The sequence below is a fragment of the Pungitius pungitius genome, chromosome 5 (genome assembly GCF_949316345.1).
Source record: "Pungitius pungitius chromosome 5, fPunPun2.1, whole genome shotgun sequence".
NCBI lineage: Eukaryota > Metazoa > Chordata > Actinopteri > Perciformes > Gasterosteidae > Pungitius > Pungitius pungitius.
Genome location: NC_084904.1, coordinates 19,683,502 through 19,705,393, shown reverse-complemented (window position 1 = coordinate 19,705,393; position 21,892 = coordinate 19,683,502). Strand labels below are relative to the sequence as shown.

Genomic DNA, 21,892 nt, shown 5'->3' with positions numbered 1-21,892 from the left:
ATGTCTTCAGTTGAGTGTTTGAGAGAGTTTGTCAACCAGCGACTATCTGCTGCTGCTGAAGAAATATTCAGAGTTTTTAAAAGAACCATCGTCGAGTATCAGGAAGAGATCGAGCGGCAGCGCGGAATGTTGGATGTTATTTGGAAACCCGAAGTGAGGTTACACAGGATAGGTGAGTACAACTTTGTGAGGAACATCCGTGATCTAAAGCAACAAAGACGAGACAAGATTTTCCAGCAAATGCTGTTACTTTATTAATTGAACAGTAGGAAACATGACGGTTGTAGTTTATTCACACTCGTATTTATTCACTCAAACGTTTGTTTTTCTATTTCTTTTGTCCCTCCAGAGCTCCCACAGCCACGTGTCTGTAAGCAGGAGGAGGTTCTCTCTGACCAGCAGCTGTGTCTCCAGGAGAGGAACCCCAGTGTGGACCAAGAGGACCCAGATCCTCCACAGATTAAAGAGGAACAGGAGGAACTCTGCAGCAGTCAGGAGGGAGAGCAGCTTGAACCGAAGCAGGAGGCCGACACCTTTACGTTGACTCCGACTTGTGAGGAAACTGATCACAGTGATGATGAGACTCCGTTTTTGAATCCTGACAAAAGTCAGAGTGAATCAGAGGCAGATCCTCCAGCTAGCACGTGTACCAGCTCGTTAGATGAGGAAATGGACTGTGAGCGTTTTGTGGGACCAGAACCAAACATCTCTCATGAATCTGATAGCAAGGATCAGAAAGGAGTAAAACGTAGTTTAACATCAACCAAGGAGCCACAACAGCAGATTCTGGGTCCTCCAGGTGAGAAGACATTTTTGTGCGAAACATGTGGAAAATATTTCCAACATAAAGAAAACTTGTCTGCCCACGTTAGAACAGCCCACAAGGTTGATCAATCCTTTTTATGCAGCACCTGTGGGAAAACGTTCACTGATGCATCAAATTTGAGGACTCATATGAGAATCCATACTGGGGAGAAACCATATTCCTGTATCACCTGTGGCAAAACATTCACTAATGCATCACATTTGAGGACTCATATGAGAATCCATACTGGGGAGAAACCATATTCCTGTATCACCTGTGGCAAAACATTCACTCAGATAGCAAGTTTGAAGTCTCACACAAGAATTCATACTGGGGAGAAGCCATTTTCCTGCATCACCTGTTGCACAACATTCACTTTTGCATCAAGTTTGAAGTCTCACACAAGAATCCATACTGGGGAGAAGCCATTATCCTGCATCACCTGTGGCAAAACATTCACTGATGCATCAAGTTTGAAGTCTCACACAAGAATCCATACTGGGGAGAAGCCATTTTCCTGCAACACCTGTGGCAAAACATTCACACATGGATCAAGTTTGAAGTCTCACACAAGAATCCATACTGGGGAGAAGCCATTTTCCTGCATCACCTGTGGCAAAACATTCACTGATGCATCAAGTTTGAGGATTCATATGAGAATCCATACTGGGGAGAAGCCATATTCTTGCATCACCTGTGGCAAAACATTCACTACTGCATCAAATTTGAGGATTCATATGAGAATCCATACTGGGGAGAAGCCATATTCTTGCATCACCTGTGGGAAAACATTCACTCGGCCAGAACGTTTGAAGTCTCATACAAGAATCCATACTGGGGAGAAGCCATATTCCTGCATCACCTGTGGCAAAACATTCGCTCGGCCAGAACATTTGAAGTCTCACACAAGAATTCATACTGGGGAGAAACCATATTCCTGCATCACCTGTGGCAAAACATTCGCTCAGACAGACCATTTGAAGTCTCACACAAGAATTCATACTGGGGAGAAACCATATTCCTGCGTCACCTGTGGCAAAAGATTCACTCAGATAGGAAATTTGAAGTCTCACACAAGAATCCATACTGGGAAGAAGCCTTAATCCTGTATAATATGTGGAAGATGTTTCAGAAGTTCTGGTATCTTAATTGTCCATGTGAGAAAAATCCACAAGCATGAAACGTCATAGATGCAACTCCAGTGATGAAATATTCTGAGTAATTGTTAAGCTTAGAAAGGCGTTGAAGCGAAAAGTATTTTCATTCATCTCTTCCTCCAACATAATTGCAGTCTGTCCATCCTGGGAGAGGGATCCCTCCTCTGATGTTCTCCCTAAGGTCTCTTCCCTTTTTTCCCCATTGAAGAGTTTTTTCATTTTTTGGGGAGTTTTTCCTGAGCCGAACTTGAAGGTTTAGGGACAGAGGATGTTGCATGTGTACAGACTGTAAAGACCTTTGAGGCAAATGTGTAATTTGCAATTTTGGAATATACAAAATTAAATGAATTGAATTTTAAACAGCGCACTGAAACCCGACCGGATGCGCGTTCACTCATTAAATTAATAGTTGTAGTTAACGATTTTCCCAATAAAACAAGATTGCAGTATCTTATTTAGACAGTACTGATAATCAAATATTTGTAGTGCTCATTTAGGGAGTCACTGTCTTATCCTGGTTGAGGAGTGCAAGGTCAGAGGTCAAAACAGAAATTTTCAACCAGGCAGAAACAGATCTTTTCAACACTTGTGCTTTGTTTGTTATGTTCACATTATTGAGACACATTGCATGTGATTGGATCTTGTGTTGTTTTAGGCCAATAGAAATCTTTTCTTCTATATCCAACAACAAGTTCAAAACGTAATGTTCTTCCTGATGTCATTCAGTGGTTTTTCCAGCCTGTGGGCCGACAGAACTGCTCCTGCCTTTGCAGACGCAGCGCTGTTACTTGTGATCTGACAAATAAATCTACCAAAACGAGAGAAGTTGTTTGGCTGAATTCTTCCAGATCTCACCAACCGGGCTTCCAATTTTGTTCACTTCTTTTAGTGTTCATTCAGCCACACAATAGAGTATTGTTGTATTTTCCTGTTTTTCTTCTTTTATGTAACTTGCTGTTTACGAAATGTTTTTGTGGAATTTTCTGTCATCCACTTAAATCTTTGAAAAGTCTTCGTGAACATATCCTGCAAACCTTTAACCAGTTTGATGTGTGTTATAAAGCCAGAAATCTGGGGGTTATTATGGATTCAGATTTACACTTAGAGAGTCACATCAAATCAGTAACAAAGTCGTCCGGCCTACTATCACCTCAAAAATGTAGCACGACTTAGAGGGCTCATGTCAACTCAAGACTTAGAAACACTTGTACATGCCTTTGTAACTAGTAGGCTAGACTATTGTTATGGTCTCCTTGCAGGTCTTCCAAAAAAAACTGTCAGGCAGCTCCAGCTTGTTCAGAACGCTGCTGCTAGAGTGCTAACAAAGACCAAGAAATGTGAGCACATTACACCAATTCTTACATCCTTACATTGGCTCCCAGTATGTAAGAGAATTATTTTCAAAATCCTACTGCTCACATATAAATCACTACATGGTTTAGGGCCAAAGTATATCACTGATATGCTTCCACTACATAAGCCTTTACGATCACTAAGATCTTCTGACACCAATCTGTTAGTGATTTCCAGAGTAAATACAAATCATGGGAAAGCATCATTTAGTTACTATGCAACAAACAGCTGGAATAAACTTCCTGAAGAGTTAAGACTCGCCCCAACTCTGACCACGTTTAAAACAAGACTGAAAACTTTTATGTTCACCTTCGCCTTCTGCTAAATGTTACCTACATTGGCCTTTTAACCTTTAATCAAACAATTTTAATAAGATTTTAATCTCTCACTCTGCACTGTAACTTTGAATTCTTTTTATGTTTACAATTTTATTTGCTGTTTCTTTATTGTCTTTTAATTCTTGCATTTTATTTCACTTCATTGTATGACACGTTATGATGTGAAGCACTTTGAGTCTGCCTTGTGTATGAAATGCGCTATACAAATAAACTTGCCGTGCCTTATTATTTTCTGAAATCAGGGTTCGAAATGAGGGGGTTCTGGGGGGGGCCCGGACCCCCCATAAGCCATTGGGGACCCCCCATAAGAATTTATTTTTAGATTTTGGGGGGGTCCCCAAAAAATATTTTTAACATTAAAAATGATTGTGTAATTATAGTTCTTTAGTGACGTTTTATATTTATAACAAAAAATTACTTTATTTCCTAGCGCGATTGGGCAGCAATCAGGGCAGCTAATAGCGTCACAGGTTGTTGTCGTGGTCCTCCGGCGTAAACAGTACAGTCTGTGACGCAGACACGTAGGTCATTGAACGCGGCAAAAACGAAGCCTCACAAAGAGTGAAATCTAAATAACCCTCATGAAAATCCCGTAAGTGCTTCGATTATGTTTATATCTCCATAATAATTGCTTATTATAGGTAAATATTTGGAGTTGGTGTTCCTATATCAAAAGTTGCATTAACTTAGATGATTAGAAGAGTGCGTTTGTCATCGTTTCTTGCTGTACGTGTATAAGCCAAACAAACTGCCAGCTAACAGCAGACATGTAGCAGTTAGCTAGACTAGTTATTCAAAGCTAGCAAACCAACCTAATTGTCCAGTCAGTGATTACGAAAGATAGCGAGGACTTAATTCAAGTCTGTGAAGTTCGCAGAATGTTGGATGTTATTTGGAAACCCGAAGTGAGGTTACACAGGATAGGTGAGTACAACTTTGTGAGGAACATCCGTGATCTAAAGCAACAAAGACGAGACAAGATTCTTCAGCAAATGCAGTTCCTTTACTAATTGAAAAGTAGGAAACATGACAGTTGTAGTTTATTCACACTCGTTGTATTTATTCGCTCAAACGTTTGTTTTTCTATTTCTTTTGTCCCTCCAGAGCTCCCACAGTCACGTGTCTGTAAGCAGGAGGAGGTTCTCTCTGACCAGCAGCTGTGTCTCCAGGAGAGGAACCCCAGTGTGGACCAAGAGGACCCAGATCCTCCACAGATTAAAGAGAGTGACGGTATGTATCTACTCAAGTTGATTGCGACCCGCAAATCAAGTTTATAGAAAAAGAACAAGATGAACTGCAGCTTTAATTCAAGCGGAACCTTAAAGTGACTGAGGTCTCCAGTCGGAACTTTATAGCGTGACACCCAGCCGTTGCTCGGTGCCGTGGACGTGCACGTTATTATTCCATCGGTAACATCCAACATTCTCCGCTGCCGCTCGATCTCTTCCTGATACTCGACGATGGTTCTTTTAAAAACTCCGAATATTTCTTCAGCAGCAGCAGATAGTCGCTGGTTGACAAACTCTCTCAAACACTCAACTGAAGACATTGTTTCTTTGATAACCGAGGAAATAATTACGTGCACGTCCACGCCAATTCAAAACACACTTTCCCCAAAGCTGATATTATGACTTCTCACCAGCGTGAGTTCTTATTATTTGGACCAACAAGCATCCTTCACATCTGGAATCTCTTCCACAAATTAGGGAAGAAAATGAATTCTCACCTGCATGAATTATTGTATGGGCTTTATTTGTCATCACCAACTGAATATTTCCCCACATGTACAGCAGGGAGATGGTGTCTCACCTGTGTGTAGTATCATGTGTTGCAAATGGGAATTATACATAAAAATATTGACTATCGTGACGATTGAATATCTGCTACTTGAGCAAATAAATACAACTAGTAAACTGATGCTCTGCTGCATTATGAACAAGTTGCATCTTGATTGCACTGAAGGCCCTTAAAGCTCCTCCAGCAGCCGAAGGGAGAGGTCTCACTTCACTTCAAATTATGATTTTGTCTTGTGTGTAGGACTTTATACTAGTGAATCATATTGATTTGTTTTGAAGGTGTCTTGTGCTTTAGTCATGATGCCTTAGTCATGAATTGTTGTTCCCACGAAGGTTGTATCAATAGATAGAGTATATTAGTAATTCATAAAAAACATGTTACACACTTTTCCTGTGTTGATGTCTTAGTTGTACTCAATAGTTTTTTCTTTCAAGTTGAAATATTTCTACTCTGTTCATGGTAATACAGCTGACATTCTTTGGCAGTGAACAATCTTTGCTTTAACATTTAACAGCAAGTTAGATTAAAGAAAAACAGTTAAATCCAACAATACCCTATGTTGTTGCTGAAGAAGAACTATCTAAATAAGATATTACAATCTTGTTTTATTGGACAAATCTACAAGTAATCATTTCATCGCTCATCCAGTCGGGGTTCAGAATATTTCATCACAGGAGTTGCAATTATGACATTTCAGCCTTGTGGCTTCTTTTCATGTGGAGCAATAAGTTACTAGAAAATCTGAAAACTCTGTCACATATTTTACAGGAATACGGCATCTCCCAGTATGGATTCTTGTGTGAGACTTCAAATATGATCTGTTAGTGAATGCTTTTCCACATGTGATGCAGGAATATGCCTTCTCCCCAGTATGGATTTTTCTCACATGGACAATTAAGATACCAGAACTTCTGAAACATCTTTCACATATTATACAGGATTAAGGTTTCTCCCCAGTATGGATGCTTGTGTGATTCTTCAAATGTTCTGGCCGAGTGAATGTTTTCCCACAGGTGATGCAGGAATATGGTTTCTCCCCAGTATGAATTCTTGTGTGATACTTCAAACTGGATGCATTAGTGAATTTTTTCCCACAGGTGATGCAGGAATATGGTTTCTCCCCAATATGGATTCTAGTGTGAGACTTCAAACTTGCACTCTGAGTGAATGTTTTGCCACAGGTGATGCAGGAATATGGCTTCTCCCCAGTATGAATTCTTGTGTGAGACTTCAAACTTGCTGTCTGAGTGAATGTTTTGCCACAGGTGATGCAGGAATATGGCTTCTCCCCAGTATGAATTCTTGTGTGAGACTTCAAACTTGCTGTCTGAGTGAATGTTTTGCCACAGATGATGCAGGAATATGGTTTCTCCCCAGTATGAATTCTTGTGTGAGACTTCAAACTTTCTTGCCAAGTGAATGTTTTGCCACAGGTGATGCAGGAATATGGCTTCTCCCCAGTATGGATTCTTGTGTGATACTTTAAACTTGATCCATAAGTGAATGTTTTGCCACAGGTGATGCAGGAATATGGCTTCTCCCCAGTATGGATTCTTGTGTGAGACTTCAAACTTTCTGGCCGAGTGAATGTTTTGCCACAGGTGCTGCATAAATATGGTTGATCAACCTTGTGGGCTGTTCTAACGTGGGCAGACAAGTTTTCTTTATGTTGGAAATATTTTCCACGTGTTTTGGACAAAAATGTCTTCTCACCTGGAGGAGCCAGAATCTGCTGTTGTGGCTCCTTGGTTGATGTTAAACTACGTTTTATTCCTTTCTGATCTTTGCTATCAGATTCATGAGAGATGTTTGGTTCTGGTTCCACAAAACGCTCACAGTCCATTTCCTCATCTAACGAGCTGGTACACGTGCTGGCTGGAGGCTCTGCCTCTGATTCACTCTGACTTTTGTCAGGATTCAAAAACGGAGTCTCATCATCACTGTGATCAGTTTCCTCACAAGTCGGAGTCAACGTAAAGGTGTCGGCCTCCTGCTTCGGTTCAAGATGCTCTCCCTCCTGACTGCTGCAGAGTTCCTCCTGTTCCTCTTTAATCTGTTAAAGCTGTGTCTCCAGGAGAGGAACCCCAGTGTGGACCAAGAGGACCCAGATCCTCCACAGATTAAAGGGGAACAGGAAGAACTCTGCAGCAGTGGAACATTTTCTGTGGAAAATATTTCCAACATGAAGAAAACTTGTCTGCCCACGTTAGAACAGCCCACAAGGTTGATCAACGATATTTATGCATCACCTGTGGGAAAACCTTCTCACGATCATCACATTTGAAGAAACATTCAAGATTCCATACTGGGGAGAAGCCATATTCTTGCATCACCTGTGGGAAAATATTCACTAAGAAATTCACATTTGAGAAACATAAAACAGTCCACAGTGATGAGAGACCATTTTCTTGCAAGATATGTGGAAAATGTTTTAAATGTATTTAAATCCTTAAAAAGACACGTAAAAAATCACTCTGGGGAACGTCTGTTTTCTTGCAACACCTGTGGGAAAAGATTCAATCGGGCATCAAATTTGAAGTCTCATATGAGAATTCATACTGGGGAGAAGGCTTTTTCCTACGACACCTGTGTAAAAACATTTTCTAATTCAGGCAATTTGAATGTTCATACCAGAGTCCATACTGGGGAGAAGCCATATTCTTGTAAAACATGTAAAAAATGTTTCAAAAGTTGTAGTAACTTAACTCAACATGTCAGAAGAATCCACAAAGATGAAACGTCATAGTTGCAACTCCTTCTGAGGGAATTTTCCGAGACACAGATTATTATTTAGATAGTGCTTGTGAAATGTATTTCACAATTAGTTTATTTTTATTCTTTATTCTTCTCCCCATCTTTTCCTTCCATTTGTATTTTTCTCTCAGAGAAAATGATGTTTTGACAATGCAGGAGATAACGCTGTGACCATATGAGGCACACAAGGGAACTGAGGGAGGAAAGTGGTACAGGAAGCGTGAAGATAAATCACTATCTGACGCAGTGCTCCTAGCACAGAATGGTACAGAGAGGGGAACACCTGAACATCCTGGTTAACATCCGTCTGAGCTCAAACTAGTTTTCAAGGACATGAGATTATAAAAAAAGTCGGACAGCAGTCAGACTCTGGGAGGGATCGCTTATGATACGTGTTCAGGGTCTCCAGGTGCACCTGCGGGGAATTGCTCAATGTATTTGCTTGTAATGTAACTGCTTTTTCTCTTCTAAATAAACATTTTTAACTTGATTGATTTACGTGTCGGATTCTTCTCATCAAACAACCCGGAGGGATTGAAAATCCCAACATAGTTCTTCAGCAACAAAATAGTGTGTTCTTGAATTTCTGAAGAAAATATTGTCAATCTAACAATTTTCTGCAAATAAAAATGATTGATCTCTTAAACTGTTGAACTCTCAAGTGAAGTTCACTCATGGTTTTATCCTGCATGTGTTTTTTTTCTTTTTTTGAAATAAAAGAAAAACAAAGAGCTCCCAATCAAATATTTTCCACTGCTGAAAAAATTAAGTGGTATTACCATCTATGGGCTGATCCCTCACCTTCCTCATGATCATTGATGCGAGGTGAGATCTTGCATGGAGCTCGGACCCAGGGAGATTCGGCCATCGTCTTGTACTTCCATTTTCTAGTAATTGCAACAACAGTTGTTGCCTTCTCACCAAACTGCTTGCCTATTGTCCTGTAGCCCGTCCCAACCTTGTGCAGGATGACAACTTCATCCCTGATGTCCTTACACAACTCTCTGGTCTCGGCCATTGTGGAGAGGTTGGAGTTGAAAGGAGTTGAAGCTTTTTGTTATTTATTATCAACGCCACGTGTGGATGTGCCATTAAGGAGGAGTTGGACATTCTGTGCATCTGATCTTTAATCCAAGAAAGAGAGCAATACTATGGAAAGTTCTGAAGGCATCTACGAGGAATTCATAGAGGCAATTCGGTTCAGCTATTGGAAGACAAATAGAGATGCAGCAGTGATGATCAAAAAGACGAGTGGGAAGATAAAAGCTGTTATAATCACAGTTCTGATGGACGGAGAATGTTGGGCAATTAAAAATGCAGAAAAGTCTTTCTTATTGGGGAAGAAGTTTGTAAATGTTCTTAGGAAAAGAAACCTTTATGACATTGTACATCAAATTTAGTATATATCAACGATAATTATTATAACTATATCTGCAGATGTATACAAATGTACCAAGGACATTGAGGATAGACACATAGAATCAGGGGTATTCATTTCAGAATGTAGTGTGACAATATGCAAACCAATTAATGATAGACTGTCTACAGATTTAAATATTGCAATAATCTTGGGACTGTATTGGGTAGAAGAGGTCAAACCTGAGAGTGGTCATCTGTTCAAATTATAAACAGCCTAATGTCAAAACATTAGCACTTTAACACAAGCACTAAAATAAGATATTATAGATACACGCTCTACAACATCAGGAGAATACAAACCTTTCTCACTCAGAATGCTGCGCTTATATAAAAGCGTCAGCTAGATGACATGTAATATAATGTAAATATTCCTTTTGGAACGAGGGAGACTAAATCATTAATAAGAGAGGCCGTACTGGACGTATGACAGAAGAAGTGGGACAAAGACAACAAAGGAAGACATTCAGAAATACATAAATGTGAGGACAACCAAAGGGAAGCATAGAAGAAAGGAGGTCATAATATCAATATTAAGATTGTGACAGACAGGACATAACTTAATTCTGTCTTTAATGGCAAAAAAAGAGAGTGAGGACAAGTGTGCTATGTGTAAAGTTACAAAACAGACAAATCAGAGTTACATCTTAAAACAAAAAAGAGAGTTGGGACAGAAGTGGAGTTTGGAGGGAGTTCTGGCTGAATCTAAAATGGTCTCAGAGGTTCTGCCCCACCATAAAAACCCAGTAAAAGAGATGCATCTCCATTAAAAAAGGGACAAAAAAAGGACACTAGATTGGGTCAGCATGGACAGGGCTCAATGAGCCAAGGCCAATAAGTCTGAGTTTGAAAAAATATTTCTTTATATTATTTTTGTTTTGTTGAAAAATGAAAACGGGTCCCACAGACTTGAACACCATACAAGGGTTAAGTTGGTTCCTAGCATTACTTTCTAATTAAAGAAGAGTTAGAAGAAGAATACGGCAGAGCTGCATCCTTAATGGGAAGCGGAACCTTAATGTGACCGGTGTTTTAAGTCGGACCTTTAAAGCGTGACACCCAACCGTTGCTCCGCAATGAGGCGGCGCAGGTAATTATTTCATCGGTTACCAACAACAATGTCTTCAGTTGAGTGTTTGAGAGAGTTTGTCAACCAGCGACTATCTGCTGCTGCTGAAGAAATATTCGGAGTTTTTAAAAGAACCATCGTCGAGTATCAGGAAGAGATCGAGCGGCAGCGCGGAATGTTGGATGTTATTTGGAAACCCGAAGTGAGGTTACACAGGATAGGTGAGTACAACTTTGTGAGGAACATCCGTGATCTAAAGCAACAAAGACGAGACAAGATTTTCCAGCAAATGCTGTTCCTTTATTAATTGAACAGTAGGAAACACGACGGTTGTAGTTTATTCACACTCGTTGTATTTATTCGCCCAAACGTTTGTTTTTCTATTTCTTTTGTCCCTCCAGAGCTCCCACAGCCACGTGTCTGTAAGCAGGAGGAGGTTCTCTCTGACCAGCAGCTGTGTCTCCAGGAGAGGAACCCCAGTGTGGACCAAGAGGACCCAGATCCTCCACAGATTAAAGAGGAACAGGAGGAACTCTGCAGCAGTCAGGAGGGAGAGCAGCTTGAACCGAAGCAGGAGGCCGACACCTTTACGTTGACTCCGACTTGTGAGGAAACTGATCACAGTGATGATGAGACTCCGTTTTTGAATCCTGACAAAAGTAAGAGTGAATCAGAGGCAGATCCTCCAGCTAGCACGTGTACCAGCTCGTTAGATGAGGAAATGGACTGTGAGCGTTTTGTGGGACCAGAACCAAACATCTCTCATGAATCTGAAAGCAAAGATCAGAAAGGAATAAAACGTAGTTTAACATCAACCAAGGAGCCACAACAGCAGATTCTGGCTCCTCCAGATGAGAAGACATTTTTGTGCGAAACATGTGGAAAATATTTCCAACATAAAGAAAACTTGTCTGCCCACGTTAGAACAGCCCACAAGGTTGATCAACCATATTTATGCAGCACCTGTGGCAAAACATTCGCTAATGCATCAAGTTTGAGGACTCATACAAGAATCCATACTGGGGTAAAGCCATATTCTTGCATCACCTGTGGGAAAAGATTCACAAAGAAATTCACATTTGAGAAACATAAAATAGTCCACAGTGATGAGAGACCATTTTCTTGCAAAACTTGTGGGAAATGTTTTAAATGTAGTAATGCCTTAAAAAGACACTTTAAAATTCACTCTGGGGAACGTCTGTTTTCTTGCAACACCTGTGGGAAAAGATTCAATTGGGCATCAAATTTGAAGAATCATATGAGAATTCATACTGGGGAGAAGCTATTTTCCTGCGTCACCTGTGGGAAAAAATTCACTAAGAAATCCACATTTGAGACACATAAAACAGTCCACAGTGATGAGAGACCATTTTCTTGTAAAACATGTGGAAAATGTTTTAAATATAATAAATCCTTAAAAGCACACGTAAAAGCTCACTCTGGGGAACGTCTGTTTTCTTGCAACACCTGTGGGAAACGATTCAATCGGGCATCAAATTTGAAGTCTCATATGAGAATTCATACTGGGGAGAAGGCTTTTTCCTACGACACCTGTGTAAAAACATTTTCTAATACAGGCAATTTGAATGTTCATACCAGAGTCCATACTGGGGAGAAGCCATATTCTTGTAAAACATGTAAAAAATGCTTCAAAAGTTGTAGTAACTTAACTCAACATGTCAGAAAAATCCACAAAGATGAAACGTCATAGATGCAACTCCTTCTGAGGAAATATTCTGAGACAAAGATTATTATTTAGATAGTGCTTGTGAGATGTATTTCACAATTAGTTTATTTTTATTCTTTATTCTTCTCCCCATCTTTTCCTTCTATTTGTATTTTTCTCTCAGAGAAAATGATGTTTTGACAATGCAGGAGATAACGCTGTGACCATATGAGGCACACAAGGGAACTGAGGGAGGAAAGTGGTACAGGAAGCGTGAAGATAAATCACTATCTGACGCAGTGCTCCTAGCACAGAATGGTACAGAGAGGGGAACACCTGAACATCCTGGTTAACAGCCGTCTGAGACAAAACCAGCTTAAACTAGTTTTCAAGGACATGAGAAGATTATTAAAAGAGTCGGACAGCAGTCAGACTCTGGGAGGGATCGCTTATGATACGTGTTCAGGGTCTCCAGGTGCACCTGCGGGGAATTGCTCAATGTATTTGCTTGTAATGTAACTGCTTTTTCTCTTCTAAATAAACATTTTTATTTTTATTGATTTACGTGTTGGATTCTTCTCATCAAACAACCCGAAGGGAATGAAAATCCCAACATAGTTCTTCAGCAACAAAATAGGGTGTTGTTGAATTCACTTTTTTTCCTTAATGTAACTTGCTGTTAATTACATGTTTTATGGAAATTTACTGTAATCCACTTAAGTCTTTGTTGCACATTGAGTAAACATATACTGCAAAATCTTTACCCTGTTTTATATAGAAATGATATATTTATCTGAAGAAAATATTGTCAATCTAACAATTTTCTGCAAATAAAAATGATTGATCTCTTAAACTGTTGAACTCTCAAGTGAAGTTCACTCATGATTGTAGCCTTCATATGTTTTTTTTCTTTTTTTGAAATAGTCAAAAGAAAAACGAAGAGCTCCCAATCAAATATTTTCCACTGCTGAAAAAATTAAGTGGTATTACCATCTATGGGCTGATCCCTCACCTTCCTCATGATCATTGATGCGAGGTGAGATCTTGCATGGAGCTCGGACCCAGGGAGATTCGGCCATCGTCTTGAACTTCCATTTTCTAGTAATTGCACCAACAGTTGTTGCCTTCTCACCAAACTGCTTGCCTATTGTCCTGTAGCGCGTCCCAGCCTTGGGCAGGATGACAATTTTATCCCTGATGTCCTTACACAACTCTCTGGTCTCGGCCATTGCGGAGAGGTTGGAGTTGAAAGGAGTTGAAGCTTTTTATTAGAACGGGACACAAAGGCTGCTTTGAGAATAAATTATTTCCACTATTCTCTTCTTCCACAGGCTGGTCCGTTTTACCAAAACTCAATTCCAACCTGTTCCTCCTTGCACAAAGCAGCAGATATCGGTCCTGCTGATGAGTTGAGGACCTTGAATATCAATGCAACGCCACGTGTGGATGTGCCATTAAGGAGGAGTTGGACATTCTGTGCATCTGATCTTTTATCCAAGAAAGAGAGCAATACTACGGAAAGTTCTGAAGGCATCTACGAGAATTCATAGAGGCAATTCTGTTCAGCTATTGGAAGATAAATAGAGATGCAGCAGTGATGATCAAAAAGATGAGTGTGAAGATAAAAGCTGTTATAATCACAGTTCTGATGGATGGAGAATGTTGGGCAATTACAAATGAAGAAAATTCTTTCTCATTGGGGAAGAAGTTTGTAAATGTTCTTAGGAAAAGTAACCTTTATGACATTGTACATCAAATTTAGTATATATCAACGCTAATTAGAACTATATCTGCAGATGTACACAAATGGATCCAAGAACATTGAGGATAGACACATAGGATCAGAGGTATTCATTTCAGAATGTAGTGTGACAATATGCAAACCAATTAATGATAGACTGTCTACAGATTCAAATAATGCAATAATCTTGGGACTGTAATGGGTAGAAGAGGTCAAACCTGAGAGTGGTCATCTGTTCAAATGATAAACAGCCTAATGTCAAAACATTAGCACTTAACACACAACACAAGCACTAAAATAAGATATTGTAGATACACGCTCTACAACATCAGGAGAATACAAACCTTTCTCACTCAGAATGCGGCGCTTTGGATAAAAGCGTCAGCTAGATGACATGTAATATAACGTAAATATTCCTTTTGGAACGAGGGAGACTAAATCATTAATAAGAGAGGCCGTACTGGACGTATGACAGAAGAAGTGGGACAAAGACAACAAAGAAAGACATTTAGAAATACATAAATGTGAGGACAACCAAAGAGAAGCATAGAAGAAAGGAGGTCATAATATCAATATTAAGATTGTGACGGGCAGGACTTAACTTAATTCTGTCTTTAATGGCAAAAAAGAGAGTGAGGACAAGTGTGCTATCAGTTAGAACAGTAATGAAACTGCACCTTCCGAGTACATTAAGTGGCGGTTTGCATCTGCAACCAAAAGGTGGCTTTCTTGGTGAGGTGGTGTGTGCGCGCCACCGTAAGTTACCACTCAAATGAAGGTACAGTACATTTTATTGCACTCTGACTACAAGTCAAAAACAGTCAAGCTCAAGATAAAACCAATGTCTGAAATGACTGAATCTAAAATGGTCTCAGAGGTTCTGCCCCACCATAAAAACCCAGTAAGAGATGCATCTCCATTAAAAAAGGACACCAGATTGGGTCAGCACGGACAGGGCTCAATGAGCCAAGGCAAAAAAGTCTGAGTTTGAAAAAATATTTCTTCATATTAATTTTGTTTTGTTGAAAAATGAAAACGGGTCCCACAAACCCGATCACCATACAAGGGTTAAGTTGGTTCCTACCATTACGTTCTAATTAAAGAAGAGTTAGAAGAAGAATACGGCAGAGCTGCGTTCTTAATGGAAATCGGAACCTTAATGTGACCGGTGTTTTAGGTCGGACCTTTAAAGCGTGACACCCAAACGTTGCTCGGCAATGAGGCGGCGCAGGTAATTATTTCATCGTTTACCAAGCAACAATGTCTTCAGTTGAGTGTTTGAGAGAGTTTGTCAACCAGCGACTATCTGCTGCTGCTGAAGAAATATTCGGAGTTTTTAAAAGAACCATCGTCGAGTATCAGGAAGAGATCGAGCGGCAGCGCAGAGTGTTGGATGTTATTTGGAAACCCGAAGTGAGGTTACACAGGATAGGTGAGTACAACTTTGTGAGGAACATCCGTGATCTAAAGCAACAAAGACGATACAAGATTTTCCAGCAAATGCTGTTACTTTATTAATTGAACAGTAGGAAACATGACGGTTGTAGTTTATTCACACTCGTTGTTAATTTACTCAAACGTTTGTTTTTCTATTTCTTTTGTCCCTCCAGAGCTCCCACAGCCACGTGTCTGTAAGCAGGAGGAGGTTCTCTCTGACCAGCAGCTGTGTCTCCAGGAGAGGAACCCCAGTGTGGACCAAGAGGACCCAGATCCTCCACAGATTAAAGAGGAACAGGAGGAACTCTGCAGCAGTCAGGAGGGAGAGCAGCTTGAACCGAAGCAGGAGGCCGACACCTTTACGTTGACTCCGACTTGTGAGGAAACTGATCACCGTGATGATGAGACTCCGTTTTTGAATCCTGACAAAAGTCAGAGTGAATCAGAGGCAGAGCCTCCAGCTAGCACGTGTACCAGCTCGTTAGATGAGGAAATGGACTGTGAGCGTTTTGTGGGACCAGAACCAAACATCTCTCATGAATCTGATAGCAAAGATCAGAAAGGAGTAAAACGTAGTTTAACATCAACCAAGGAGCCACAACAGCAGATTCTGGCTCCTCCAGGTAAGAAGACATTTTTGTGCGAAACATGTGGAGAATATTTCCAACATAAAGAAAACTTGTCTGCCCACGTTAGAACAGCCCACAAGGTTGATCAACCGTTTTTATGCAGCACCTGTGGCAAAACATTCACCAATGCATCAAGTTTGAGGACTCATATGAGAATCCATACGGGGGAGAAGCCATATTCCTGCATCACCTGTGGCAAAACATTCACTGTTTCATCACATTTGAGTACTCATATGAGGATTCATTCAGGGCCGGCGCTAGCCATTTGGGTGCCCTAAGCACAAATGCTTGGTGGTGCCCCCCCCCAACCAACGAACCAACCAACCACCACCACCAAAGGAATAACAACCATTCAGAATGTCTTAGTTAGGTTCTCTTTATTCCCCAAATAACTTCTAAACATAAATAATTTACATAAACAAACATGAAAAGAAATAAATTATATAAAAGATAAAATTATAAATTATAAATACCAAATACCACCACAATTACTAAAAACACAGATTTGGAACTGAACATTGTAAACGCAGAAAGTATTCAAGTATATAACCGTGTAAGTAATAATGTGCACATTTCTTCAGTAAATAATATACATAAGTGCAAATAATAATAAAGTGCAAACTGCACAGTAGAATTTACTTTACCATCTCTATAAAAGAGACCATTCTGCTATCCGATAGAACAATATTACAAACATGTTCACTACCATCAGTTGTCAAAGGCCCTACAGAGGCACACGCCTGCATTTCCTAGCTGCAAAATCAGCTCTCAGGTCATATGACAGTTTCTGAGCCACGTCCCCATTGATGCTGATGACAGCCAGACCACTTAAACGTTCCTGCCCCATTGATGAGCGCAGGTACGTTTTGATTAGTTTGAGCTTTGAAAAGCTTCGCTCAGCAGAGGCAACTGTGACAGGGAGAGTCCACAGATTGGGATATGCCGCTTGAAGCCGATTGTTATGCAAAAACGTAAATGATAACATAAAAACAAATGATAACAGAAACGGTAACGGTAACAGAAACTTGGGGCGGCCCGCGGACGAGTACCGACTACGGCCCACGGCGGTCCGTGCGGACATTATGAGGCGAGTACATGTGGGCAGCCGGCCGCCCGGTGACCGCTAGTAACGGTCCTCACGAGACAAAGTTTGGGGACCCCTGGTTTAAAACATTGTCTTAGCTGAGAGCGACGCGCGAGCATCATCCCGCTGTCTCTTTTTTCCGCCCCCGACTCTTGATGCCTTTTCGAAGCCGTTTCAAAGCTGTCTGTCACATTTGAGATTTGAGGCATAATGGAACAAACCACTGGGAGGTGGGGGGAGGGGGGGCGCACAGGAGGTTCCCCTTTTTCTCCACTAATTTGGTCTAGGCCTATTACTTTTTGACTTTGTATTGATTTTGCATATTAGCATGCTTTAGACATATTTTATTTGTTATTTATACTAGTAGCCTACTGTGATGATTTTTCCCGTCCCAGATTTTTTGGTGCCCCCCCAGGCACTTGGTGCCCTACGCGCAGCGCGTGATGTGCGTGTGCGGGGCGCCGGCACTGGATTCATTCTGGGGAGAAGCCTTATTCCTGCATCACCTGTGGCAAAACATTCACTCAGACAGGAAGTTTGAAGTCTCACACAAGAATTCATACTGGGGAGAAGCCATATTCCTGCATCACCTGTAGCAAAACATTCACTAATGCATCAACTTTGAGTACTCATATGAGAATCCATACGGGGGGGGAGTCATATTCTTGCATCACCTGTGGGAAAACATTCACTATTGCATCAAGTTTGAAGAATCACACAAGAATCCATACTGGGGAGAAGCCATATTCCTGCATCACCTGTGGCAAAACATTCGCTCGGCCAGAACTTTTGAAGTCTCACACAAGAATCCATACTGGGGAGAAGCCATATTCTTGCATCACCTGTGGCAAAACATTCGCTCGGCCAGAATATTTGAAGTCTCACACAAGAATCCATACTGGGGAGAAGCCATATTCCTGCATCACCTGTGGCAAAACATTCACTAATGCATCACATTTGAAGAATCACACAAGAATCCATACTGGGGAGAAGCCATATTCCTGCAACACCTGTGAGAAAACATTCACTAATGCATCAAGTTTGAAGTATCACACAAGAATCCATACTGTTTGTTATTGAGACACATTGCATGTGATTGGATCTCGTGTTGCGGGGGGAGGACCTGCTCCCCCTCGAAGCCAGTTTTGGGCCAATAGAAATCTTTTCTTCTCTGCTTCTCTGCTCCTGCCTTTGCAGACGCAGCGCTGATAGTTGTGATCTGACAAATAAATCTACCAGAACGAGAGAAGTTGTTTGGCTGAATTCTTCCAGATCTCACCAACTGGGCCTCCAATTTTGGTCACTTTTTTCAATGTTTATTCAGCCACACAATAGAGTATTGTTGTATTTTCCTGTTTTTTTCCTTTATGTAACTTGCTGTTTACGAAAAGTTTTTGTGGAATTTTCTGTCATCCACTTAAATCTTTGAAAATTCTTCGTGAACATATCCTGCAAACATTTAACCGGTTTGATGTGTGTTATGAAGCCAGAAATCTGGGGGTTATTATGGATTCAGATTTACACTTAGAGAGTCACATCAAATCAGTAACAAAATCGGCTTACTGTCACCTAAAAAATGTAGCACGACTTAGAGGGCTCATGTCAGCTCAAGACTTAGAAACACTTGTACATGCCTTTGTAACTAGTAGGCTAGACTATTGTTATGGTCTCCTTGCAGGTCTTCCAAAAAAAACTGTCAGGCAGCTCCAGCTTGTTTAGAACGCTGCTGCTAGAGTGCTGACAAAGACCAAGAAATGTGAGCACATTACACCAATTCTTAAATCCTTACATTGGCTCCTAGTATGTCAGAGAATTAATTTCAAAATCCTACTGCTCACATATAAATCACGACATGGTTTAGGGCCAAAGTATATCACTGATATGCTACCACTACATAAGCCTTCAAGATCACTAAGATCTTCCTACACCAATCTGTTAGTGATTCCCAGTGTAAATACAAATCATGGGAAAGCATCATTTAGTTACTATGCAACAAACAGCTGGAATAAACTTCCTGAAGATTTAAGACTCGCCCCAACTCTGACCACGTTTAAAACAAGACTGAAAACTTTTATGTTCACCTTTGCCTTCTGCTAAATTTGACCCACATTGCCCTTTTAACCTTTAATCAAACAATTTTAATAAGATTTTAATCTCTCACTCTGCACTGTAACTTTGAATTCTTTTTATATTTACAATTTTATTTGCTGTTTCTTAATTGTCTTTTAATTCTTGCATTTTATTTCACTTTATGGTATGACATGTTATGATGTGAAGCACTTTGAGTCTGCCTCGTGTATGAAAAGCGCTATACAAATAAACTTGCCTTGCCGTATTATTTTCTGAAATGTTTATATATCAGAATGTATATATGTCAGAATATTGAGTTTGAGATTCTGACAGACTGGACACAACTCAAAGCTGTATTTAATGGCTAAAAATGTAAAGTTATAGACGAAACAATTCAGTGAGAAACAGAAACAGTTGGGACGGGAGTTGAGTTTGAAGAGAGTTCTGGCGAGAGCTGCAGGCACTGTTGAGATTTCTTAAAGAAACACGATTAAGTGTTATCTGTTAGAACAGTGATGAAACTGTTACCCTGAAAATGCACACAGCAGTACTTTAAGTGACGGTATGTATCTATTCAAATTGATTGCGACCCGCAAATCAAGTTTATAGAAAAAGAACAAGATGACCTGCAGCTTTAATTCAAGCGGAACCTTAAAGTGACTGAGGTCTCCAGTCGGAACTTTATAGCGTGACACCCAGCCGTTGCTCAGTGTCGTGGAAGTGCACGTTATTATTCCATCGGTAACCAAGCAACAATGTCTTCAGTTGAGTGTTTGAGAGAGTTTGTCAACCAGCGACTATCTGCTGCTGCTGAAGAAATATTCGGAGTTTTTAAAAGAACCATCGTCGAGTATCAGGAAGAGATCGAGCGGCAGCGCGGAATGTTGGATGTTATTTGGAAACCCGAAGTGAGGTTACACAGGATAGGTGAGTACAACTTTGTGAGGAACATCCGTGATCTAAAGCAACAAAGACGAGACAAGATTTTCCAGCAAATGCTGTTCCTTTATTAATTGAACAGTAGGAAACATGACGGTTGTAGTTTATTCACACACGTTGTTAATTTACTCAAACGTTTGTTTTTCTATTTCTTTTGTCCCTCCAGAGCTCCCACAGTCACGTGTCTGTAAGCAGGAGGAGGTTCTCTCTGACCAGCAGCTGTGTCTCCAGGAGAGGAACCCCAGTGTGGACCAAGAGGACCCAGATCCTCCACAGATTAAAGAGGAACAGGAGGAACTCTGCAGCAGTCAGGAGGGAGAGCAGCTTGAACCGAAGCAGGAGGCCGACACCTTTACGTTGACTCCGACTTGTGAGGAAACTGATCACAGTGATGATGAGACTCCGTTTTTGAATCCTGACAAAAGTAAGAGTGAATCAGAGGCAGATCCTCCAGCTAGCACGTGTACCAGCTCGTTAGATGAAGAAATGGACTGTGAGCGTTTTGTGGGACCAGAACCAAACATCTCTCATGAATCTGATAGCAAAGATCAGAAAGGAGTAAAACGTAGTTTAACATCAACCAAGGAGCCACAACAGCAGATTCTGGCTCCTCCAGGTGAGAAGACATTTTTGTGCAAAACATGTGGAAAATATTTCCAACAAAACAAAACTTTGTTGGCCCATGTGAAAAGATTCCACAGTGTTGATCAACCATATTCTTGCATAACCTGTGGCAAAACATTCACCCATGCATCAAGTTTGAAGTATCACACAAGAATCCATACTGGGGAGAAACCATATTCTTGCATCACCTGTGGCAAAACATTCACTCGGCAAGAACATTTGAAGAATCACACAAGAATTCATACTGGGGAGAAGCCATATTCCTGCATCACCTGTGGCAAAACATTCACTCATGCATCAAGTTTGAAGAATCACACAAGAATCCATACTGGGGAGAAACCATATTCCTACATCACCTGTGGGAAAACATTCACTCGGCCAGAATGTTTGAAGTATCACACAAGAATCCATACTGGGGAGAAGCCATATTCTTGCATCACCTGTGGCAAAACATTCACTCGGCCACAAGATTTGAAGACTCACACAAGAATCCATACTGGGGAGAAGCCTAATCCTGTATAATATGTGAAAGATGTTTGTAATGGTAAAATATGTTATAAAATAATCTTATGCTTAAAGAGTGATTATTGTCTGTGTTGAAGCAATGTGAGAAGAAAAGGGAAATCCAAAAGTTGTCTTTTGAAGCTGTGTGAAGGAGGACAGTCAAACCGGCCTTCACCCGAATGCTCGAACAAAGGAGCTTGGTTACTTCCATCTTTGCCTTGAATCCTTTCCTGCTTGATTTATAACTTTTCATCTCTGTTATCTCACAGGTGGTTTAGAGTTTTAGGTTTCTGTTTCTCTTGTGGCCGCCTACCACTAGAAATGACCTTCATGTGTGTGTATAAGAACTCAGGGTTTTCTCTCCACAGAGCACCATGATACGTGCCTGTGTAGTTGACCTCCTTCTTGCAAGCAATAAATGGACTTTTTGCAACTTTGATCATTCATCAAGACTCTGTTTTATTAGACAAATCATTCTCTTCTTCCGAACTTATTGAAATATTCCACAA

The 21,892-nt window shown here is 40.6% G+C and overlaps 4 protein-coding genes across 4 annotated transcripts; 3 read left to right on the top strand and 1 right to left on the bottom strand.

Moving 5' to 3' along the window:
* LOC134129079 (gastrula zinc finger protein XlCGF57.1-like) lies at positions 1–3,868 on the top strand. The gene is made up of 2 exons (XM_062562497.1): positions 1–172; positions 350–3,868. Exons 1-2 carry the CDS (start codon positions 1–3, stop codon positions 1,906–1,908), a joined length of 1,731 nt encoding a protein of 576 aa, XP_062418481.1. The 3' UTR covers positions 1,909–3,868.
* A 1,830-nt stretch (positions 3,869–5,698) lies between these two features.
* On the bottom strand, positions 5,699–9,222 carry LOC134129026 (zinc finger protein 239-like). Its single transcript, XM_062562188.1, has 2 exons — positions 9,006–9,222; positions 5,699–7,265 (listed from the first exon to the last, which is right to left on the bottom strand). Exons 1-2 carry the CDS (start codon positions 9,220–9,222, stop codon positions 6,391–6,393), a joined length of 1,092 nt encoding a protein of 363 aa, XP_062418172.1. The 3' UTR covers positions 5,699–6,390.
* Positions 9,223–11,244: 2,022 nt separating this feature from the next.
* LOC134129025 (gastrula zinc finger protein XlCGF26.1-like) lies at positions 11,245–19,573 on the top strand. Its single transcript, XM_062562187.1, has 2 exons — positions 11,245–12,397; positions 17,697–19,573. The coding sequence occupies exons 1-2, from the start codon at positions 11,411–11,413 to the stop codon at positions 18,324–18,326; spliced, it is 1,617 nt and encodes a 538-aa protein (XP_062418171.1). The 5' UTR covers positions 11,245–11,410; the 3' UTR covers positions 18,327–19,573.
* Positions 19,574–19,937: 364 nt separating this feature from the next.
* Positions 19,938–21,756, top strand: LOC134129024 (zinc finger protein 135-like). Its single transcript, XM_062562186.1, has 2 exons — positions 19,938–19,972; positions 20,477–21,756. The coding sequence occupies exons 1-2, from the start codon at positions 19,938–19,940 to the stop codon at positions 21,399–21,401; spliced, it is 960 nt and encodes a 319-aa protein (XP_062418170.1). The 3' UTR covers positions 21,402–21,756.
* The last annotated feature ends 136 nt before the right edge of the window (positions 21,757–21,892 follow it).